This window comes from Penicillium digitatum, chromosome 4 (genome assembly GCF_016767815.1).
Source record: "Penicillium digitatum chromosome 4, complete sequence".
Taxonomy (NCBI): domain Eukaryota; kingdom Fungi; phylum Ascomycota; class Eurotiomycetes; order Eurotiales; family Aspergillaceae; genus Penicillium; species Penicillium digitatum.
The window spans coordinates 1,300,093-1,319,083 of record NC_089387.1 but is presented as its reverse complement, the minus strand read 5'-3'; the positions used below and the strand labels follow the sequence as shown (position 1 = coordinate 1,319,083).

Here is an 18,991-nt window from a genome sequence, read left to right as displayed (position 1 = left end):
CGTCAAGATGGTGGGGACAGGCTCAAAATCAAAGCCTGTCAGGCGCCTGAAAACGGGCACCGAAACCACAAAAAACCATAGATTCGAGGGCTTTTCATCACGCATTACCAAGCTCAAAATCGACCCGATCCACCGCGTGCGCCGCGCCAGTTTCGGCGAAGATGAAGACGAAACTTCCTCTTACTTCCGAGCGGCCCTCGATCATTGGTTCGAGATGAATCTTTCAGACAACTTTACACAATTCGTACGACGTGTCAACCCTCTCTCCGAGAGCTTTGCGCAAGTTCTGTATCATGAAGAAAAGATTATGAGTCTTTTAGTGGAATTCATCGAAAAGAGAGACCAGCTCTCTATGGAGCCGTTGCTGAGCTTGCTTGCGCAATTTGCTCGGGATCTGGGTGTCAAGTTCGAAAAACATTTTGCTACGGCAGTGACACTGGTGTCGTCCGTTGCGGCAACACATCCCGATATTGAAGTCGTTGAATGGAGTTTCACCTGTCTTGCATGGATCTTCAAATTCCTTTCTCGTCTGTTGGTGCCCGACCTGCGACAGTTGTTGAGTATCATGACTCCATATCTCGGAAAAGAACGACAAAAGCCATTTGTGGCGAGATTCGCCGCTGAGTCGATGTCGTTCCTCATCAGAAAGGCCGGCCTTGTTTATTACAAAAACAAAGCACCGCTTGAGACGGCAGTCTCATTCCTCTTCGACGATATCTCGAAAGCCGCCGAGGACAACAAGGATACCGAGAACTACAGGGAAGGGCTGATGACCATGTTTTCCGATGCTATTAGGGGAGTCAACAACGGGCTTCACTCCAATGGCATGGATATCCTCAATTGTGTTCTAGGTCAGATACCGCCGACTAGTGAGAATCACAATGATCCTGCAGAAGTTATATTTGGTCTGGTCGTCAGTCTTGTCCACGCCACGACTCCCGATACCTTCGGACCTATCCTCGACACGGTCAAGGCTTATATCGAAGATCGCTCAAAATCAAACACGAATCCCAATCTTTTGGAGTGCTGCCGTATTATGTTCCTTCTTGTGACAACTCGCAAGGGTGTCAGGATCCAGAACTGGAAGGTCGTTCATCAGATCCAAGTATCCCTACTTCAACAGGTCTCGGGGTCTGATGTATCATCGACAACGAAATCACAGATCCTTACAAGTGTCGCATACGCCCTTCAAATGTCACCCATGGACGAGTTGCTACCTTTCCTTCGCCCTGTTATGGACCTGGTGTCCACAGGCCCGCTTTCAAAACATTTCCTATTCTTCTGCGCAACATTCTCAGAGTGGGGATCAGAACGATTCCAGGGTTTACTTCTTTCGCCTTTCCAGAAGTTCATCAACTCATCGTGGCAAAAGTCAGAGTGGGAGACTTGTTTCACCCTGCTACGCCTGCATGAGGCTGGTTGCATCACCTCCGAGACCTTGCAATCTGGCTACATTTCCTGCCCAGATGCCTTCAAATCTCGCATAACTAATTCATTGGAATATCCCACAAAAGATGAAGCCTTATTGAATGCGTTGGTGAAGCTTCCAACAGCTATCTCTTTGTTTGCAGATTCTGCCACATTGTCCAAGATGGTTTTTAAGCTGCACAGTAACCTCCTATCAGCGTTCGAAGATGGTGCAGCTGAAGGCAATAACGCTCAGACGAAGGGTCTGGTGTTTTTCCTTGGTCAAGGATTCAAGACGTATGTCGAACTTGCTAACAAGGTAGGAGAGCTTGATTCGAATCTCCTGAAACCAATTATCGCCACTGCCACAAGATTCTCTCGCCTGCCAGTATTTTTGGAGGGTGCACTTGCCTTCATTTCCTCTCTCCCAGAGTCCGCGGACCTCGAACATCCCACCCTGGAAAACTTTGCCCAAGATTTAATCGTGAACTTGGCAAGCCCGTCGCACAGGCTGAGGCTGGTATCTCTTCAGCTTCTACGAGAATTGATTGTTCGCATTGCCAAAGACGACCCCTCGCCCTTGGAATTGGCAATCGAAGTCGAAGAGAGCCCACTAACAATGGACTCCGTGAGAACCATCTCTATGCATATTCGTAAACTTGCGATTCTCTACCCCCAAATTGCTCACCGCCGATGGATGGCCACTCTGATCCCTTACTTTTGCTTCGGATTGTTCTCGAAGAAGTTGGCCCCACTGTGGGATGACTCTGCTGCTGCATTGAAGACTATTAGCGAGAATCCCCAGGGCGAGAAGATCGTGTCTGATTTGTCGATCCAGTGGCTATCAGAGCAGGATGCCGAGGTGCCCAGCGATGCTCCAACAGAAGACGACGAAAGCTCTTTCGTCAAGAGCCATTTCCAGTGTTACAATGTTGCGAAGGTTGAAAAAGTACTCACCGCAAATACCAAGAGCACAGAGGATCCGTATCAGATCCTATCTCAACAATTCGAACAGGACCACACAGTCGCAGACACCCTCCCCGCTTGCCCGCGAACCCATGCACTTCGTGTCCTGAACGCTGCACCGGGCGTTGCTGAGAAACGCTCGCGCCAGATTGTGCCATTGTTCTTGTCCTGGGCATTGCGTGAGGACCAAGATGATGTACCCCCAACTGACGAGGCGAAGGCCGAAGATGCTGAGACTGGTGATGTGCAAGTGCGTTGGGGATTCCGGGATCGATTGTCCATGCTTGCTTTGTTCGCGCGGTTCCACAACCCCATTGTCTTGTTTAAGGCCCCTGAGGTCCATGCGGCAGTCCTAGGACTCTTATGCCATGGTAACTCAGACCTGCAAAAACATGCGCTCAAGGTTCTTTTCACCTGGAAAGATCCGAATGTGCGCCCGTATCAGGAAAACCTACTTAACCTCTTGGATGAGGCCAGATTCAAGGATGAGCTTGCTATTTTCGTGCATGTTGGCGACGAAGAAAGTCTTATTCAACAAGAGCACCGCGCTGTTCTCCTTCCCGTGGTCCTTCGACTACTCTATGGTCGAATGATATCTAAGGCTGGCTCGGCCGCTGCTGGCCAAGCCGGCAGACGGAAGACCATCCTTCGAACCATCTCGCACCTCTCGGAGCACGACTTTGGACTTTTCATGCAGCTCTCCTTCGGTCCTCTTGCAAACGTGCACGTTGTCAAGGAAAACAATGAGTGCGATCCAACTGCGTTCCAGGAAGAGTTAACAAGCCCAAGAAGACAGCTAGGTCTGCTTAAGCTAATTGATACTGTCTTTGAGACCCTTCAGACTCGTATGACTGAATTTGCATCGCAGACGATGGATGTGGTTGTCTACTGTTTGGTGCGAGCATGCCGGGCGATTTACAACGAAGGTAGCGATCGCATTGATGAGCGCCTCTTGCCTGTGTTCCAAAACATTCGTTCAGCGTGTATTCGCTGTCTTAATTTGGTCTTCTCGATTGTCCCGAACAACGATTGGACTCCCTACGTCCGTATCATATTTAAGGAGATGATTGACAGCCGACTGGATCAGTTCCCTATTGAGACAGCACAGGGTGTTTCGGGTCTTTTACGATTGTTCTCCACATGGGCCGCTACCCCAAGGTCAGCGTTCTACCTAGTGCAGCATAACGACAAGGTCTTGACTAAGGTGATTGACTGTCTTGCGATCGAATCTGCCCGCGATGAAGTGAAGAACTTTATATTGGATGAGATTCTCATACCGTTGGTTGAGCAGTCTACAGGCAAAAATTTGCAAGAAACCGAAGAGATGTCTGACTTCCCAGCTGAGCAAATCAAATCTGAAGTTCTCTCTCCCTACCTGGAGCACGCCCTCTTCCATCTCAGCCGTCTCCTCAAGAGAGGCCCTTCGAAGCCCGTTCTTTACTCCGGAGTCAATGCTCTTTCCCTGATCGCCCCTTGCGTCGAATCTTCCAAAGAGACCGCTAGCCTAGTCGGAATCACAACATACATGCTTCGTCAGCCCGTGGATCGTGTCAGCCCCAGAACTAAGTCTGGTTTGCTGAAGATTCTCGAACATTTTTTGCCCTTGTGGGACCCCAAGGAAGATGTCGAGCTTGCCCAACAAGTGTTTGATGCGGTGTGCTCCATGTTCGACTACTTCAAGGATGATGCGAACAGAGAAGTATTGGCTCGAGTCTTTGGTGCTCTTGCTACGCACGATGAGAACCTCAAGGTGGTTGCCGGATTGTGCGCGGATCTAAACTCTCGCTCAACTAAAAGACTCGAACCCGATTATGCGAGACGTTTGCAAGCTTTTAGAAAAGTCAGCGACGAACTGTCTCAAACTTTGAGCGCGAGGCAGTGGAAACCTCTCCTCTACAATATGCTTTTCCATTTGAGGGATGAAGATGAGCTTGCTATCCGATCTAGCGCCTCCTTTGGTTTGAGACGATTCATCGACAGAGCGTCCACTGAACCAGACGCAGACTTGGAGACCCTCATCAATGATGTCCTCTTTCCGTCTTTGCAATATGGTATCCGGCAGAAGTCTGAGCTTATTCGCTCTGAAGTTGTCGCTGTCATTGGCTACTTCGTCAAACTCAATCCCACCAGACCCTCTGTGCATGACATGCACGTTCTTCTCGTCGGTGACGATGAGGAGGCCTCTTTCTTCACCAACATTCTCCATATCCAACAGCACCGCCGGCAACGTGCTTTGCGGCGTCTGGCTGGAGACGCAGCTCAAGGCAGCATTCAGGCTTCGAATCTGGGCACTATCTTCATTCCTCTTATCGAACACTTTATCTTTGAGGATGCTGCTGATGAAAATGCCCACAACCTGATTGCTGAAGGTGTTGCTACTCTTGGTGTTCTCTCCGAATGGTTGGAATGGGGTCAATTCCGAGCAAACTTCCGGAGATACCGCAGCTACATGACAAGCAAGCCTGAGAAAGAGAAAAATATCCTCAGACTGCTGGGCCGTATGTCTGATGCGCTGTCTAGTGCAATGGACAGAAAGAAAAGAACAGAGAACCAGACCGATGAAGAAGTTGACAAGATGGATGTTGTGGAGCCGCCCATGTGCACGCTCGCCAAGAGTGTTCCTTCTCTTGCGAAGGTTTCAACGGAATTGACCACAAATTTCATTCCTTTCCTGACCAACTATATCCACCACAAGCAGGAGAAGGAGATGAGTATGCGCTTGCCAGCTTCGATTACCACTGTCAAGCTTCTCAAGATTCTCCCCGAAGAAGAACTGGCTATTCGTCTTCCTCCGGTCCTTCTGGATGTCTGCACAACCCTCAAGAGTAAAGCACAGGATTCTCGTGACACTGCACGTAAAACACTCAACGAGCTCGCTCTCCTTTTGGGTCCTGTCTATTTCGGCTACATCCTCAAGGAACTTCGCAACGTTCTCGCACGAGGCTATCAGCTCCACGTTCTCTCATTCACCGTCCATTCCATGCTTGTGACCACTACTGATCACTTTAAGCAAGGGGACTTGGATTACTGTTTGAAAGAACTGGTTGCAGTTGTGATGGATGATACCTTTGGCACAGTCGGCCAAGAAAAGGACGCAGAAGGATACACCAGCAAAATGCAGGAGGTCAAGAGCAGCAAGAGCTACGACTCTATGGAGCTTCTTGCTAAGGTCTCAACTATCAGCCAATTGTCAAACCTGGTTAGGCCTCTCCAGGCACTCCTTTGCGAGAAGCTCAATTCGAAACTTGTCAACAAACTTGATGAGCTCATGCGAAGAATCAGTATCGGTCTTTTAAGAAACCCTGACGCCGAAAGTCGTGATATGTTGGTCTTCTGTTACGAGGTCATCAAAGAGGCCTATCGGGATAATGCCCCAGATGCAGGTCCAGCTGCGCCTAAGACTAGGTACGAGGAACGGTTCTTGATCCGACTGCAAGGAGCCAAGCGGGGCGAGCACAGGGGTACGACATCTTCTCATGTTTACAAGTTGACCCGGTTTTCGCTGGATGTGCTTCGTGCTATCCTCAGCAAATTCAATTCATTGTTGACAGCTTCTAACTTGTCGGGCTTTATTCCCATTATTGGTGATGCGCTTGTTCAGTCTCAGGAAGAAGTGAAGGTCTCTGCTCTCCGTTTGCTCTCCACGATCATCAAGCTTCCGCTGCCAGAGATTGACGAGAACTCACACGTCTATTTCACTGAGGCAGTAAAACTAGTCAAAGAGTCTCCTAGCACCAACTCCGAAGCAGCACAGGCCTCCCTGAAATTGATCTCTTCCATGCTGCGTGAACGAAATGATACCAAGCTCCGTGACGGACATCTTGCATACTTGCTTAAGCGTCTGGCCTCCGACATCGAGGAGCCAGATCGCCAGGGTGTGACTTTCAACTTCATTCGCGCAGTCATGTCCCGGAAGCTCATCGTTCCCGAGATGTATGAGCTTATGGACAACATCGCAACGATGATGGTGACGAACCAGACTCGGTCTGCCCGGGATCTTGCCCGCGGTACCTACGTCCATTTCTTGATCGAGTACCCACAGGCAAAGAGTCGCTGGACCAAACAGCTTGCTTTCTTCGCCAAGAACTTGGAGTACAAGCATCAGGCAGGAAGGCAGTCAGTTATGGAGGCGATGCACGCACTCCTTTCAAAAACCGGCCCAGAACTGGCACAGGATATCATAAGCACCTTCTTCCTGCCTATCGTCCTCGCTATGGCGAACGATGAGTCGCCGGAATGCCGCGAGTTAGCGGGTACACTGCTAGGAGAGTTCTTCAACCGTGCGGACCGGGAGCAGTTGAAGACTATCCTTTCTCCCCTTCGGTCATGGTTGGAGCAAACCAACAACATGGCTCTGTGCAGTATTGGATTGCAGGCCATGCGGATCTACTTTGAGGCCGAGCAGACCGAGAAGGATCAGCAGGCTCGTTTCGTCATCGAAATCCTCCCTGGCTTGATGCAACCTGTTCTTGATGACCATGAAAATGGTAACTGGGAAGCTCTTTACTATGCCCTGCAACTTTTCACCAAGCTTTGCAAGACTGCTTCCACGCTTGCTCTAAGTCCGGCATGCGCTTCTATCTGGACTTCCGTTCAAGAGTGCTTATTCTTCCCTCATGCATGGGTCAAGACATGTGCTGCAAACCTTGTAGGCTTGTGGATGGCTGATCTAGCCAAGACAAATGCTGTCGCTGGTTACGCTTCTCTTCCCTTGACTGGAAGTTCTGGTCTCGCAATAGACAAGTCGGCTATGCTGCACCTTCTTCGTGCCAATCTCCGTAGTCTGCGTACCCCGGGCATTGCCGAGGAGCTGGCTATGCAGAGTGTGCGGAACACTGTCTTCCTTGGACGTTGCTGTTCCCAAAACGGTCTCGAACTTCCAAAGCTAGCAGGCGAGAGTGTTGAATCCGAAGACGAAGACGAGGATGAGGATGCTGGCAGTGAAGCTGATGGACAAGCAAAGGGGGAAACCAAGGTGGAATATAACAGATCTGCAATCCACTACATCTTCAAGCAGGTCTCCTCCCTATTGCGACGGGAAACTATCTCCGGCCGAGCAAACGCCCTCATTCCCAAGACAGCTGCCATCACGCTTCTTGCCGCGCTAATCCGCCACATCGAAGTTGATCAGATCCGTCCTTCTCTCCGTGTCATTCTCATTCCCCTGCAGCATCTGACGGATCCCTCAATTCCTGCGCCACGCTCCTCGGATGATACCTTCCAGAACACGTACAAGTCTCTCGTATCCAACTGCCACGAGGTCTTGGATCTTCTCCAGAAAAAACTCGGCACCACTGAGTACGTGGAGCAGATTTCAAGGGTCCAGGCGGCTATCAAGGAACGTCGTGAAGGACGACGGGCCAAGCGTCGCATCGATGCTGTTGCCGACCCTGAGAAATACGGACGTGACAAGATGAAGAAGAACGAGCGGAAGAGAGACAAGCGCCGTGAGAAGGGCTTGGAGCACCGTGGAAAGAGACGCGGTTGGTAGAGGACTTGGCATTTACTTGCATTTCTCATGAAATGGTGTTATTGGCATACAAAAAATCGGGCGTTATGGTGGAATAGATTATTACATTATACTTGCATTGTATATATACCTTATAAGAACAGTTTGATGCCTTGTGTACAAGTCTCGTGTTTTTTCAACATGCATGCTGTATTCCTTATGTTTAAGAGAGTAAACTGAAACTTCAGTCGAAATGATTGATTTCTAATGTACCAAATCCCTAGTATACCCTTTTTCTCGTCGATGCTTGGATCCTGCCATGCTGGGAGTAGAGAGTCTTCCATCGCCATAATATACATGCCCAACGAGACAAACAAAACACCTGATATGCATCGAATTCACCAAAAAATCCATGCAAAAACCTCACTCCAAATAAACTCAAGTCGATTTATCATCATCGCGTGCTCCTAGGATCTCCTTACCCTCCAAGTCATAGCTCTTCACAGACCCATCCTCCCAGAATTCCAGGTTACCCTCCATGTGGCCATGGGTCAATGTCTGACCCTTCTCCTTCAAAATATCCTCTAGCGTTGTCTTCTTTTCAAAGAAGACACCAAGGTGATCACTCATGATATGGCGCGAGTCACATGAGGGACATTGGATAAGGACAGTTCCACGGTGGTAGCCTTGCTTGGACATGCGGTGCGCAGAGCGATGACCACATGGCTTGCAGGTAAATGTAATGCGGTAGGCTTCCTCATTTTTGCGACGCTCCTGGTTCAAAGCTTCCCATTCAGCCTCTTGCTCCGCCTGGCTCTTGGGTGATTCAGTGAGAGGGCGAGGAGCGCGGGAGTTGTATCGGAGTTGGGTCTGGGAGAGGATGCGGTGCGGGCAAGGGAGGAGATCTGATGGGCGAGCTGAGAGCGTAGAGAGGGATGGTAATGAGAGGAATCGTAAGGATTGTGTGCGCGTAACAGAAGTGTATGACTGCGCTTGCGACACAAGGGCATTTAATGGGCGGAGACGCAAGGTGAAAGGGCGCATGGTGATAGTGTGTGAAAGTTTCTAGAAGCTGACAGTGGAATAATTTCAAAGATAGTGATATTGCAACTCAACGAGAAACTGTTCAGGAACTTCTGAGACAAAACTCGGGGAAGAAAAAAAGACACCAGGGAAATGACGATGCTCGGTCAGCGACAGACGGAACTTTAGAATTTCCGGGGTCAGCCTCCGCGGAGAGAAGAGGGCAGTTCTCCTTCACCTTTTTTTTTTTTCCTCTCGTTCTCTATTTACTCACTTTTTCTTGGGCTTACTATTGCCTTCAAGATGGCAGCAATGAGGGCTCGTCACAAGATTCGAGCTCCCCGAAGGGTTCGTTGATACCGCGGGGTCAAAACTATGAAGCTATCTACTAACTATACTTCTAGGGAGTCTCACATGCCAAAACCGAAGATTTTGATTCTATATGGACAGTTCTCTCATCATCATTGACTGAAATCAATACCAAAAATGCCTCAACCCTGGCATTCGAAGAGATCTACCGCCATGCCTACAAAATCGTCTTGATGATGCGGGCTCCTGATCTTTATGAACAAGTCAAACAACTGGAGCAGGACTGGCTAAAAAGCAATGTTCAAACCCTTATTGTCGATTCAATTTCATCGAGCCTAGTGCGTGCGCAAAAATCCACCGACGCGCAGGACCAGTCGAGTGAGAGGAGGGAGGCGGGGGAGAAGTTTCTCACGGTGCTGAAGGATGCTTGGGAAGATCACCAATTGGGTATGGGTATGGTTACTGATGTTCTGATGTACATGGTGAGTTCCTTACACTCTACAGTACTGCTACAATGCTCTAAATTCTTGCGTAGGACCGTATGGTGGCAAGCCGTACTCACCCACCCATCTATGTTGCCTGCATGGCTCTATTCCGAGATCATATCCTGCGAGCTCGCATCCGTGCAGGCTCCGCTTTGACTGTTATGGATGTGCTCGAATCCACCATACTATTCATGATTCAGCTGGAACGTTCTGGGCATATCATTGAGCGGCCGCTCATCCGGCACTGCATCCAAATGTTGGAGGGTCTTTACGAAACTGCTACAGAGGAGGAGAGCTCAAAGCTTTATTTAACCGAGTTTGAACCGGCCTTTCTCAAAACGAGTAAGGAGTTCTACCAGGCAGAAGGGCAACGGCTGTTGGAAATGGGAGACGCTGCCACGTTTTGTCGACTCGCAACCCAACGGATCACTGAAGAGGAGGAACGGTGTCGTTACATGTTATCAGTCGCGACAGAGCCTAAGGTTCTCGAGTTGCTTGATGAGCAGCTAATCCGGAACAATATTGAAGAAGTTGTCAATCTCGAGGGAACCGGTGTTCGGCGCATGCTGGATCACGATCAGTTGGAGGGGCTACGGAATGTTTACATGCTCAATAAAAGAGTCGACAAAAAGAAGCAAGCTTTGACGAACATGGTCAACAAGCGGATTGTGGAAATGGGCAAAGAAATCAATGCTTCGTCTATGCTCTTACCACAAGCCCCACCCCCATCGGCAGAGAAAAATGGCGAAAAAGAGAAAAAGCCCGAGAAGGGGAAGGATAAGGAAAAGCCTCAAAACCAGCAAACAGCGTCAGCCATCCGCTGGGTCGATGGCATTCTCGGCCTCAAGCGGAAATTCGATAACATTTGGGAGAATGCCTTCGCCTTCGACCAGGGCATTCAAGGCTCAATTGGGGCCAGCTTCGCCAATTTCATCAATCTGAACTCGCGAAACTCTGAATATCTATCTCTCTTCTTTGATGAAAACTTGAAGAAGGGCATTAAGGGAAAAACAGAAAACGAGGTAGACGTTCTCCTAGACAACGGAATCACACTGCTGCGCTACATCAAGGACAAGGATCTATTTGAGACCTATTATAAGAAACATCTATCACGCCGTCTTTTGATGAAACGCTCTGTCAGCATGGATGCAGAAAGACAGATGATTTCCAAGATGAAGTTGGAGGTCGGCAACCAGTTTACTCAACGCATTGAGTCCATGTTCAAGGATATGACCATATCGGAGGATCTCACCACCAGCTACAAGGAGCATATTGCGCGCAGTGGTGATCGGGACCAGAAACCCGTGGATCTGGAGATCAACGTTCTCACTAGCACCATGTGGCCGATGGAAATCATGGCAAGCAAAGAGGGAACAATCCTCTTACCTTGCATTTTCCCACGGGAGATTGAAACACTGAAGCAAAGCTTCGAGAGATTTTATCTCGACAAGCACAGCGGTCGCAAACTGTCATGGCAAGCTAGCATGGGCACTGGCGATCTTCGAGCCACTTTCGTACGCTCCAGTGGAAAATCCCAGCGCTATGAACTCAACGTGTCAACGTATGCTATGGTTATCTTGCTCCTATTCAACGATATCCCAGATGGTGAAGCTCTTACATATGACGAAATCAAAACTCGCACCCGGATCCAAGACCACGACCTAATCCGCAACTTGCAATCGCTCGCCGTTGCCCCAAAGACTCGAGTTCTGAAGAAGGATCCTATGAGCAAGGACGTCAAGCCCACCGACCGCTTCCTTTTCAACCATGATTTCCACAGCTCCTTTGTGAAAGTGCGCATCGGAGTAGTTAGCGGCGCTGCGAATAAGGTCGAAAACCAAGATCAGCGCAAGGTCACTGAAAAGAAGATGAATGACGAGCGCAACGGTACCATCGAAGCTGCCGTCGTCCGCATCATGAAGTATGGCCCTATGTCTCTCGAAATACCTCTCGTATACGATCTGACGAACTAATTTCTGACAGACAACGCAAAACGCTTACTCATTCTCAACTAATGACTGAAACCCTTTCGCAACTCTCCGCTCGCTTTGTTCCAGACGTCAATATGATCAAGCGTCGCATTGAGAGTCTAATTGACCGCGAATACCTGGAGCGAGTCTCGGAAGAACCCCCCACCTACGGGTATGTCGCATAAAGTCCGACCATTTCAGTGCATCAGTGGCATCTGCCTTCTCTCTGATCTACTTCATTTGCTCTGGTTTGTTATGATTCTATGATCTGGGGCGTCCTAGCATCTCGGTGTTTGTGTTTGCTTTCAGGTTGTGCTTGCGTTTCTCTGAGCTTAGCGATTGGCGTCTTTTTCAAGGGAATGAAAGAATTGAAATAGTTATCTAAAAGCCATCTCATTTCATGTAAGATGTTTAATGCAGGGCCAATGGACATTGGCAGGACAGGCATGGTATCTCTCAACTGTCTACATCGTAGAAGCTAGCCCCAATCGTGCAAAGAAGAAAACATTAAACACTCAAATAACGCCACTCCGCTATGATGAAGTCGAATATTAAACCCCAGCCCAAAAGACTGAAGATATCACAACAATTCCACCTCCCCTCTCCCCCAAGCCCCCTTAACTCCTTCCCATCTCACAACCCAAACATCCCCCATCCGCATCGTAATCCCCGTCTCATATTCCTCCTCCTCTCCGCCAACAACAACTGGAACGTCCGCCCCGAGACACCGAACAAAAACAACCTCTCTCAACTCCGGCCCCTGGACCATACTTGTCCCACCGGCATTATCATCCAACCGCCGTAGCTGGCGCGGGAATGCCCCCATAAACGACCCCGCGTAGTGGCCCGCCAGGAGCGTCTGGTGGGCATGCAGAAACGACGATTCTGGCTCCGACAGCGGGGCCAGATCCGTCAGCTCTGATAAGTCCGGTACCGAGTCCTCGGGCTGCTGGTTCGGGTTCTGCGAGGAGGCGGTTGATTGTGTTTGCGATGCGAGGGGGTTTTTGTTGCGCGAGGCTAGCAGCACTAGGTAGTGCATGCTGTATTTTGTTATTTTAGCTAGTCGGACTCGTAAAAGACTGCGAACTATGTATTGGCTGCGGGCGAGGTCGGTTTGGAGGATTGAGAGGCGGAGGTTGAGATTGGGGTTGTGCGTGTTTGTCATTGTTGGGAGGGTTGTTTCTGACGACGCGGCTAGGTCTTCGATTGTTTCGATCTGTAGACCTCGCATTGGATTAGTGAGATGGGTTCAGGGAGCTTTGCTGTGCAGCTGCTGTGTGAATGCTGTATACCTGTATCCGCACACGGTCCATTATGCGCTCCATGAGTGGCGCCGGCCACGGTAGTACCTCCGACACTGCGCGTTCGGCCACCCAGAAGCGCGTGAGCAGCTGGTGGTCCAGCGCGGCAGACTCTGGGCTGACGCCTGGGCCGCGATCCACCGATGCGAGAATGTCGTCGATATCCATGGGCTTGGAGGTTGTCGCATTGAGGAAAATGCAGGGCGGAGCGGGATGTTGGGCGGAGATGGAGTGCCCCAGGCACTCCATCAGCCCGCTCTATCACAATGTCAATCTGAATCCCTAGTCGTGAGTCTTCAAGGCTGGCTTACAGTCGAGAAGTATGTTGTTTAATTGGCAGGTTCAATTTGCCCAATCTTGAAGCATTTGCCAATTGGATCTTTTATTATTCCGAAACCGGGTGATCGATAAATTACACAATTTCCCAATGAATTGAAGCCCGTCAGCTTTGAAAGGTGGTGTCATTCTAATTCGGGTCGTTTTATTCAAGTCCATTGGACCATTCAAGACATATATCATTAGAGAGAAACCATGTACAGGAGAACCCGTCACTTCATAACCCCAAGTCCCATTCTCTCAGGGATCTCGGGCAGATCAAATGCTTTGAATTTAACTGCCCTTCGGTTAAATGGGACATGGAAGATGTGATAAAACATTAAGTAGTAAGGGAAAAAAACAATCCACCCATTCGGATATGCAATCATTTCAAAAAAAAAGAGAAAAAAGAAGAAAAAAAAAAGGTCCGCATTTCGCAGTTGACAACGCCATAAACCATTAACTTCCGGCATTATCATCGAGAGACATGCGATATCGGAAGACCTTCAAAGCTATACTCATTAAGCTTTGGAAAATTACGTGAAGTTTAGTCCTTGTTGCCGTTGGGCGGTGGACCAGGAGGCGGCGCATATCCGTGGGCACCGTACGCATTCGGAGGCTGCTGCAACTCGATGCCTTGCTGTTGTGGTGGGCTTTGCGCACCAAAGTAGCCATGATGCTGGGGGTTCGGGCTGTATTGTGGGGGCGCATTTTGCTGATAGTAAGGATCGCCGTAGGGAGGTTGCTGGTAGATTGGTTGGTTTGGCGGAGGAGGTCCCGGAGGAGGAGCCATCCACCCGGTTCCTATGATAGGACGTTGACCATGAGTTCGGCGGCGGCGTGCGTTGAAGCATCTGGAACAAGGCTAGTTAGGATGGACATCGTATGGACGAGAACAGGATAGGACTCACGCAAAACCGAAGAAGAGTAGAAAGGCTACACCGACGATCACGGCGAACGCTACCCAACGACCCCAAGAATCCCAGGTGGAATAGCAGTCCTCATCTCCATAGTAACCAGAGCTGTGAGGGATCAGTGATATACCTCTTGACGGATTGTTATAGAACTCACCAATATCGAGGGTGTATGACTGGCATGGTAAATTATTTGACAGATGAGATAGAAAAGAATGCTATCTAGGTGGGATGTTCGATGTCAATGGGGCTGGTGAAAGCGGTGGGTCCTTGGCACTTTAGGCTACAGTTTGGTACTGTGACTTGTCTGACCACCTTTGTACAATGGTGGTATGTTGTAGGTAGGTTAATGTTGTTAATCAGATGTATGATGTGTGTAAAAGAAATGACTTCCAAGAGTAGGGATATCAATGTCATAAGAAGAAAATCAAAAACGGGCTGGGGTGGCGCAGTCGGGGGCGCAGGCGATACGAGCACGGAGTACCTCGGGAGTAAACCACTTCCATACGTACGAAGGTAGATTGTATGACTCTTATATTCTTATATTCTTATATTCTTATGAATGTTAAATGAATAAGCACACCGCATTTTCTACTGAATTCTCGATCATTCGATTTCTCAATCAAATCTCAATAACATATTACACTTCCACAGAACCCTCCTCAAATTGAAACACAACCGATCAATCTAGATCGATGCTCCAATATAATCTATATGTTGTCTTCTAAAATCTGCAATCATTATTTTATATACAAACCCCTCCTTCCTCTTAACTAACCGATGGAATGGATGGCGGTACAGCCGGCAACGCGGTGATACTCAACCCGTGTTCACTTTTCTGATCCAAACTCGTCTCCCTCTCAGCCACCCAATTAGTGTCCTCGTGGGTCATCTGCACCGATAGAACATGGATCCGGGGCGACATATCAGGTTTGGTTTTGAACGAGTATGTAGGTAATACGTCGAAGGTCTCCTGTACCCAGGACATCTGCCGTTGCAGGTCCGGCCTGGGGAGGCTGGTGTTGCCTTTATTTTCTAGGGTGGTAGAAGACTTGGTCCGGAAGATGCTGCTGGGCCAGTCCCTCGTCTTGGTGATCGGAGGGGTACAACACGCAGTCTTGGATACGTTATCCCAGGCTTCAACCACGCGGTCCGTCTTGAGGAACTGGGATATCTGGTTCTTCATGGTCTCCTGGCCACTCGCAAGTTGGTTGTGGGCCTCCTGTCGCGCGTGTGTGGGTGATTTGACGGTGGATTGTCCAGTTCGAGGGCGTGGAGTGGCGCAGAATGCCCGGAGTTGTTCTATGGAGATGTTGCGTGAGAGTCGTGAGGGCTGTGAAGGTGCTGTTTTCGGTCGAGCTTGGAGTTTCTCGCTGACAGATCGTTTGGGTAGGAAGTGCTTCGAGAGCTGCCGTTTGAGCCTGCCGGGTGTCGATGGAACGGGTGGTGGTTCGTTGCTGGCGCCTGTGCCAGCTTCTGCTGGGAGAACATTGCATGATTTGGCCCGACTCATGATCCTGCGCCGGATGCCATCGCTTGGGATGGGTTGGTCCGCAGGGATGCTGGTTTGGGTTTTAGCTGTGGAAGGAGGACTCTCAAACTGTTTGGAAGCTGTTGGTGTCCTCTTTGACTTCGATAATGGATCAAGAGGAAGAGGTTTTTCTGAGATCGGCTGTCCTCTGTCAAAAATTCTTTGTTTGACTGACTTATTTCGATCTGGGGCCTTGCTGGTATGTTTAATAAACGATTGCTGTGATGGTTAGCGCCGAAATAGGAATCCAATCAAGGCCTGTTAGCTCACCACGTCCTTTCTACTCGCTATCCCCACCCGTCGTTGCATTTCGGTAGTCGCCAAGCCAAGTTGGATTAGGGCCTTTTGAAGAGCCGTGCCCCGTCGACGAAGTTTGGAGAGGGCGACAATCCAACCCTCCACATTGTCCACCATGGCCTGATGAAAAGCCCTGAGGCTCTCAGACTTGAAGCAACCATCGTCTGTAAGTTTGCGGAAGTAGAACCACAGTGCACCTAAGGCCTCCTTCGCCTTTTGTAGGTCCTTGAGTGAATCTGTGATGGCAAGGGTGAATCTGGCAATAGAATGTTCGATCTGATCATTGTAAGAGACAACTGATAGCCGGAAATTCCGGTCTTCCAGCATCTCATCGAAGACATCGAGGTTTCCCAGTGGTAGACTAAGATACTGAATTCGAGTGTGAACGTCTAACCGGACGATCAAGAAATCTTCGGTGGTCCTTTCCAAAAAGCCATCCAACTCATTAACATGTTTCTGTAGGATCTTCATAACTGACGTTTCAGATTTTGCCAGGCTCTTGGCTAGGAGGTGAACTCCGAAGATCATTTGGGAAACTAATTTCCAAAACGGATGATATCTGCATGGCTGGGTTAGTTCAATTCGAGCATCACGTACTTGATGAAGTTTTTAGTTCTCACTTTTCAGAGGCCCTTTGGCGCCACTTTCGCCCACAAAGCCGCTCGTATTCTTCATTCTTCAATAGATCGCGCCGCCGGGTTTGCGCATCGATGTCAACGACCCAATTAGTTGCTGAACCATCGGTCGTTTCCACGATTGATTCCTCAAACGGGCCTTGGAGCTGGGGGATGGGATGGGATGGGTAAGGATTGGATATTTTTTGAGTGACAGGTTGCTCCTTGTCGAGATCCTCGGACGTGTGAACGGGAAGTTCCGGGGTAGAATCCATTGTGATCTATCACACGCGCACGGTCGACGTCCCAAGTACACGATGTAGACAGTCTCCAAAGTTCAGATTGCACACCTTAGATATAAGAACCAAATTGCAAAGACAATAGTTTTGAAGTCTTGATATCGTGTGCCCCTATCCATTTATTAAATCGCAACTGCAACCATTTCAGAGTGGCTTTTAGTCATGGTGAAGATGGGCTGGACTGGAGATGGCTGGTGTCGGGAATCATGCAAGGTATAGCTTTATATTGAATCAGAGAGACGGCATAGAAGTGGATCTGACTTGCGCTGACTTGCGCTGACTTGCGCTGACTTGCGCTGAATACTCTGTCTGTCCTAAGCTGTGTTTCACTGGTGAAACTCCAGACATGTACGGAGTAAACAGGAGAGAACAAACGTTGTGCCCCTTTCAACAAAGTCGGGGCTTATATTACGAGTAGGTGTACGGATTAGCCAGGGGTCAACGTCTTTGTTCGACAGATTTCCACTTATTCCCACTTTGACATACCAAATCAGCCAATAATCATTGGTTATGGAAATGAATCCAATCAGACCTGAACTGGGATGATCGGGGAGTCTGAGACCACACACTTAATTTCGGATCAATAGTTCTTCCGAATTTGTACATCTACTCTCCTTTACATCCAAAAGAACCATGTAGGTACGTCCTCCATTCCTACCTATAATAGATATTGAAAGGGAATGAAATGTGGCACATAAATGCTGTGGCCTGATATATAGGGCAGTTCATGATAGCCTTGCTGTCCCTTCTAGCAATCAGAAAGAGGAATAGGAAATGAGATGTGGGACCGCTGTCCATTATAGTGCGATCGGCAACTTTAGAAAGTCCATTTTAGAATCCGATAACCATAATACAATGGTTCCTCTCAAGTGCCTCAGGCTTCCATACATTTCTTTATACTTCCCCATGTGGTGCCTACCGAATATGTACCACATCATATCCATGACGATCGCTGACTACAATCAGCTGTGTTTGGTTTCTTTGATTTCGGCTTCTTTGCTCTGTTTGTTCACTTTGCTCCCTTTGTCTTCCAGATTGTTTGACTGGTTTGCATTCTCTTCCCTCTTCCCTCTTCCCTCTTCCCGCTCTCTTTCTCCCATCCCGCACTTGACACTTGACACTTGACACTTATTTCGTCGGATGAGTGTTTGCTTCGTTGACTTTACCATCCAATTCCTTCTAGGTCCATCGACTGGTCTACTTTGACCATATATCCAGCAATGCTTCGAAAGTTATGACTTGGAGGTAATGTGCTTCAAAAAAAAATTTGACTTAATTTTGGCTGTGACAGCCGCTAGTTTGTTAGTGATGGGGCCAAGCTAGATCAACATCGCTTATTATGACTACCATCTACGGAGTACAGTCTGACCCTTTATTCAAAGCACATTGGCTCTTCTCTCCTTCGAAATAGCATGGTCACAGCAATGACCTCACTGTCAGGTCTATTTACTTAGCCCCGGAGATGATTGATATGACCGAAGATCTTTCTCCTGGCTCTGGGCATCGATACTCCAATGACTAGACTAGGATTATCTACAATCGCTATCACTTAGAACAAGAGCAAACGTGTGGATTTTGGTTGTTGCTGTTCATGCAGCTTAGCGAACGTTGCTTATATAGGATCCCAATACTTGGTCCTCGAGGCCTGTTCCTGCTACCTGAAGTGCATGCGATACCAAATCTTCCATGGTGCTATTAATGTGTAGTTCCAAAAAAAATGGGCAGGATTGTATTCAATATTCCACAGATTCCACAAACTCCATGAAACCCGTCACAAGAATTTTCTTTACCGAAGAGTCTCTTTTTTAAAAGGCCGTAGCTATCGGCAGGAGAGACACAGCTCCCAAGGTACAATCTAGCGCTGTCGATCTTTTCCCATCAACGCCTAACTCGGTCAAATGACTGAATTTCTAAGAGCTCTTGGTGGATCTTTGACTCGTTTCCCCCTCTTTAAAGGTTACCTTCCCCGGAGCTCCCACGGAGATCAATCACCCGGCTTACATCTCACCGACCTTTTCCCCAAATCGATTGAATACCCGTCTCATGCACGATCACTAGTCTATCTCTCCTCTTCTGGGACTATAAGTATCCCCATAACCCCCCCCCCCCCC

At 48.8% G+C, this 18,991-nt stretch overlaps 6 protein-coding genes across 6 annotated transcripts; 2 read left to right on the top strand and 4 right to left on the bottom strand.

Annotated features, from left to right (window-relative positions):
- Positions 1–7: 7 nt before the first annotated feature.
- On the top strand, positions 8–7,864 carry Pdw03_0440 (HEAT repeat protein (DRIM), putative; the record flags this gene model as incomplete). Its single annotated transcript, XM_014674889.1, has 1 exon — positions 8–7,864. The coding sequence occupies one exon, from the start codon at positions 8–10 to the stop codon at positions 7,862–7,864; it is 7,857 nt and encodes a 2,618-aa protein (XP_014530375.1).
- Positions 7,865–8,260: 396 nt separating this feature from the next.
- Positions 8,261–8,866, bottom strand: Pdw03_0439 (Mitochondrial import protein Zim17, putative; the record flags this gene model as incomplete). The annotated part of the gene is made up of 1 exon (XM_014674890.1): positions 8,261–8,866. The coding sequence occupies one exon, from the start codon at positions 8,864–8,866 to the stop codon at positions 8,261–8,263; it is 606 nt and encodes a 201-aa protein (XP_014530376.1).
- A 282-nt stretch (positions 8,867–9,148) lies between these two features.
- On the top strand, positions 9,149–11,794 carry Pdw03_0438 (Cullin, N-terminal; the record flags this gene model as incomplete). The annotated part of the gene is made up of 4 exons (XM_014674891.1): positions 9,149–9,193; positions 9,250–9,636; positions 9,690–11,560; positions 11,623–11,794. 4 exons carry the CDS (start codon positions 9,149–9,151, stop codon positions 11,792–11,794), a joined length of 2,475 nt encoding a protein of 824 aa, XP_014530377.1.
- Positions 11,795–12,189: 395 nt separating this feature from the next.
- Pdw03_0437 (GINS complex, subunit Sld5) lies at positions 12,190–13,159 on the bottom strand (the record flags this gene model as incomplete). The annotated part of the gene is made up of 2 exons (XM_014674892.2): positions 12,190–12,825; positions 12,902–13,159. The coding sequence occupies 2 exons, from the start codon at positions 13,157–13,159 to the stop codon at positions 12,190–12,192; spliced, it is 894 nt and encodes a 297-aa protein (XP_014530378.2).
- Positions 13,160–13,772: 613 nt separating this feature from the next.
- Positions 13,773–14,322, bottom strand: Pdw03_0436 (Chitin synthesis regulation, Congo red resistance, RCR protein; the record flags this gene model as incomplete). Its single annotated transcript, XM_066099602.1, has 3 exons — positions 13,773–14,079; positions 14,137–14,247; positions 14,297–14,322. The coding sequence occupies 3 exons, from the start codon at positions 14,320–14,322 to the stop codon at positions 13,773–13,775; spliced, it is 444 nt and encodes a 147-aa protein (XP_065957329.1).
- A 586-nt stretch (positions 14,323–14,908) lies between these two features.
- On the bottom strand, positions 14,909–16,856 carry Pdw03_0435 (Disheveled-associated activator of morphogenesis 2; the record flags this gene model as incomplete). Its single annotated transcript, XM_014674893.2, has 3 exons — positions 14,909–15,889; positions 15,941–16,526; positions 16,588–16,856. 3 exons carry the CDS (start codon positions 16,854–16,856, stop codon positions 14,909–14,911), a joined length of 1,836 nt encoding a protein of 611 aa, XP_014530379.2.
- Between the last annotated feature and the right edge of the window lie 2,135 nt (positions 16,857–18,991).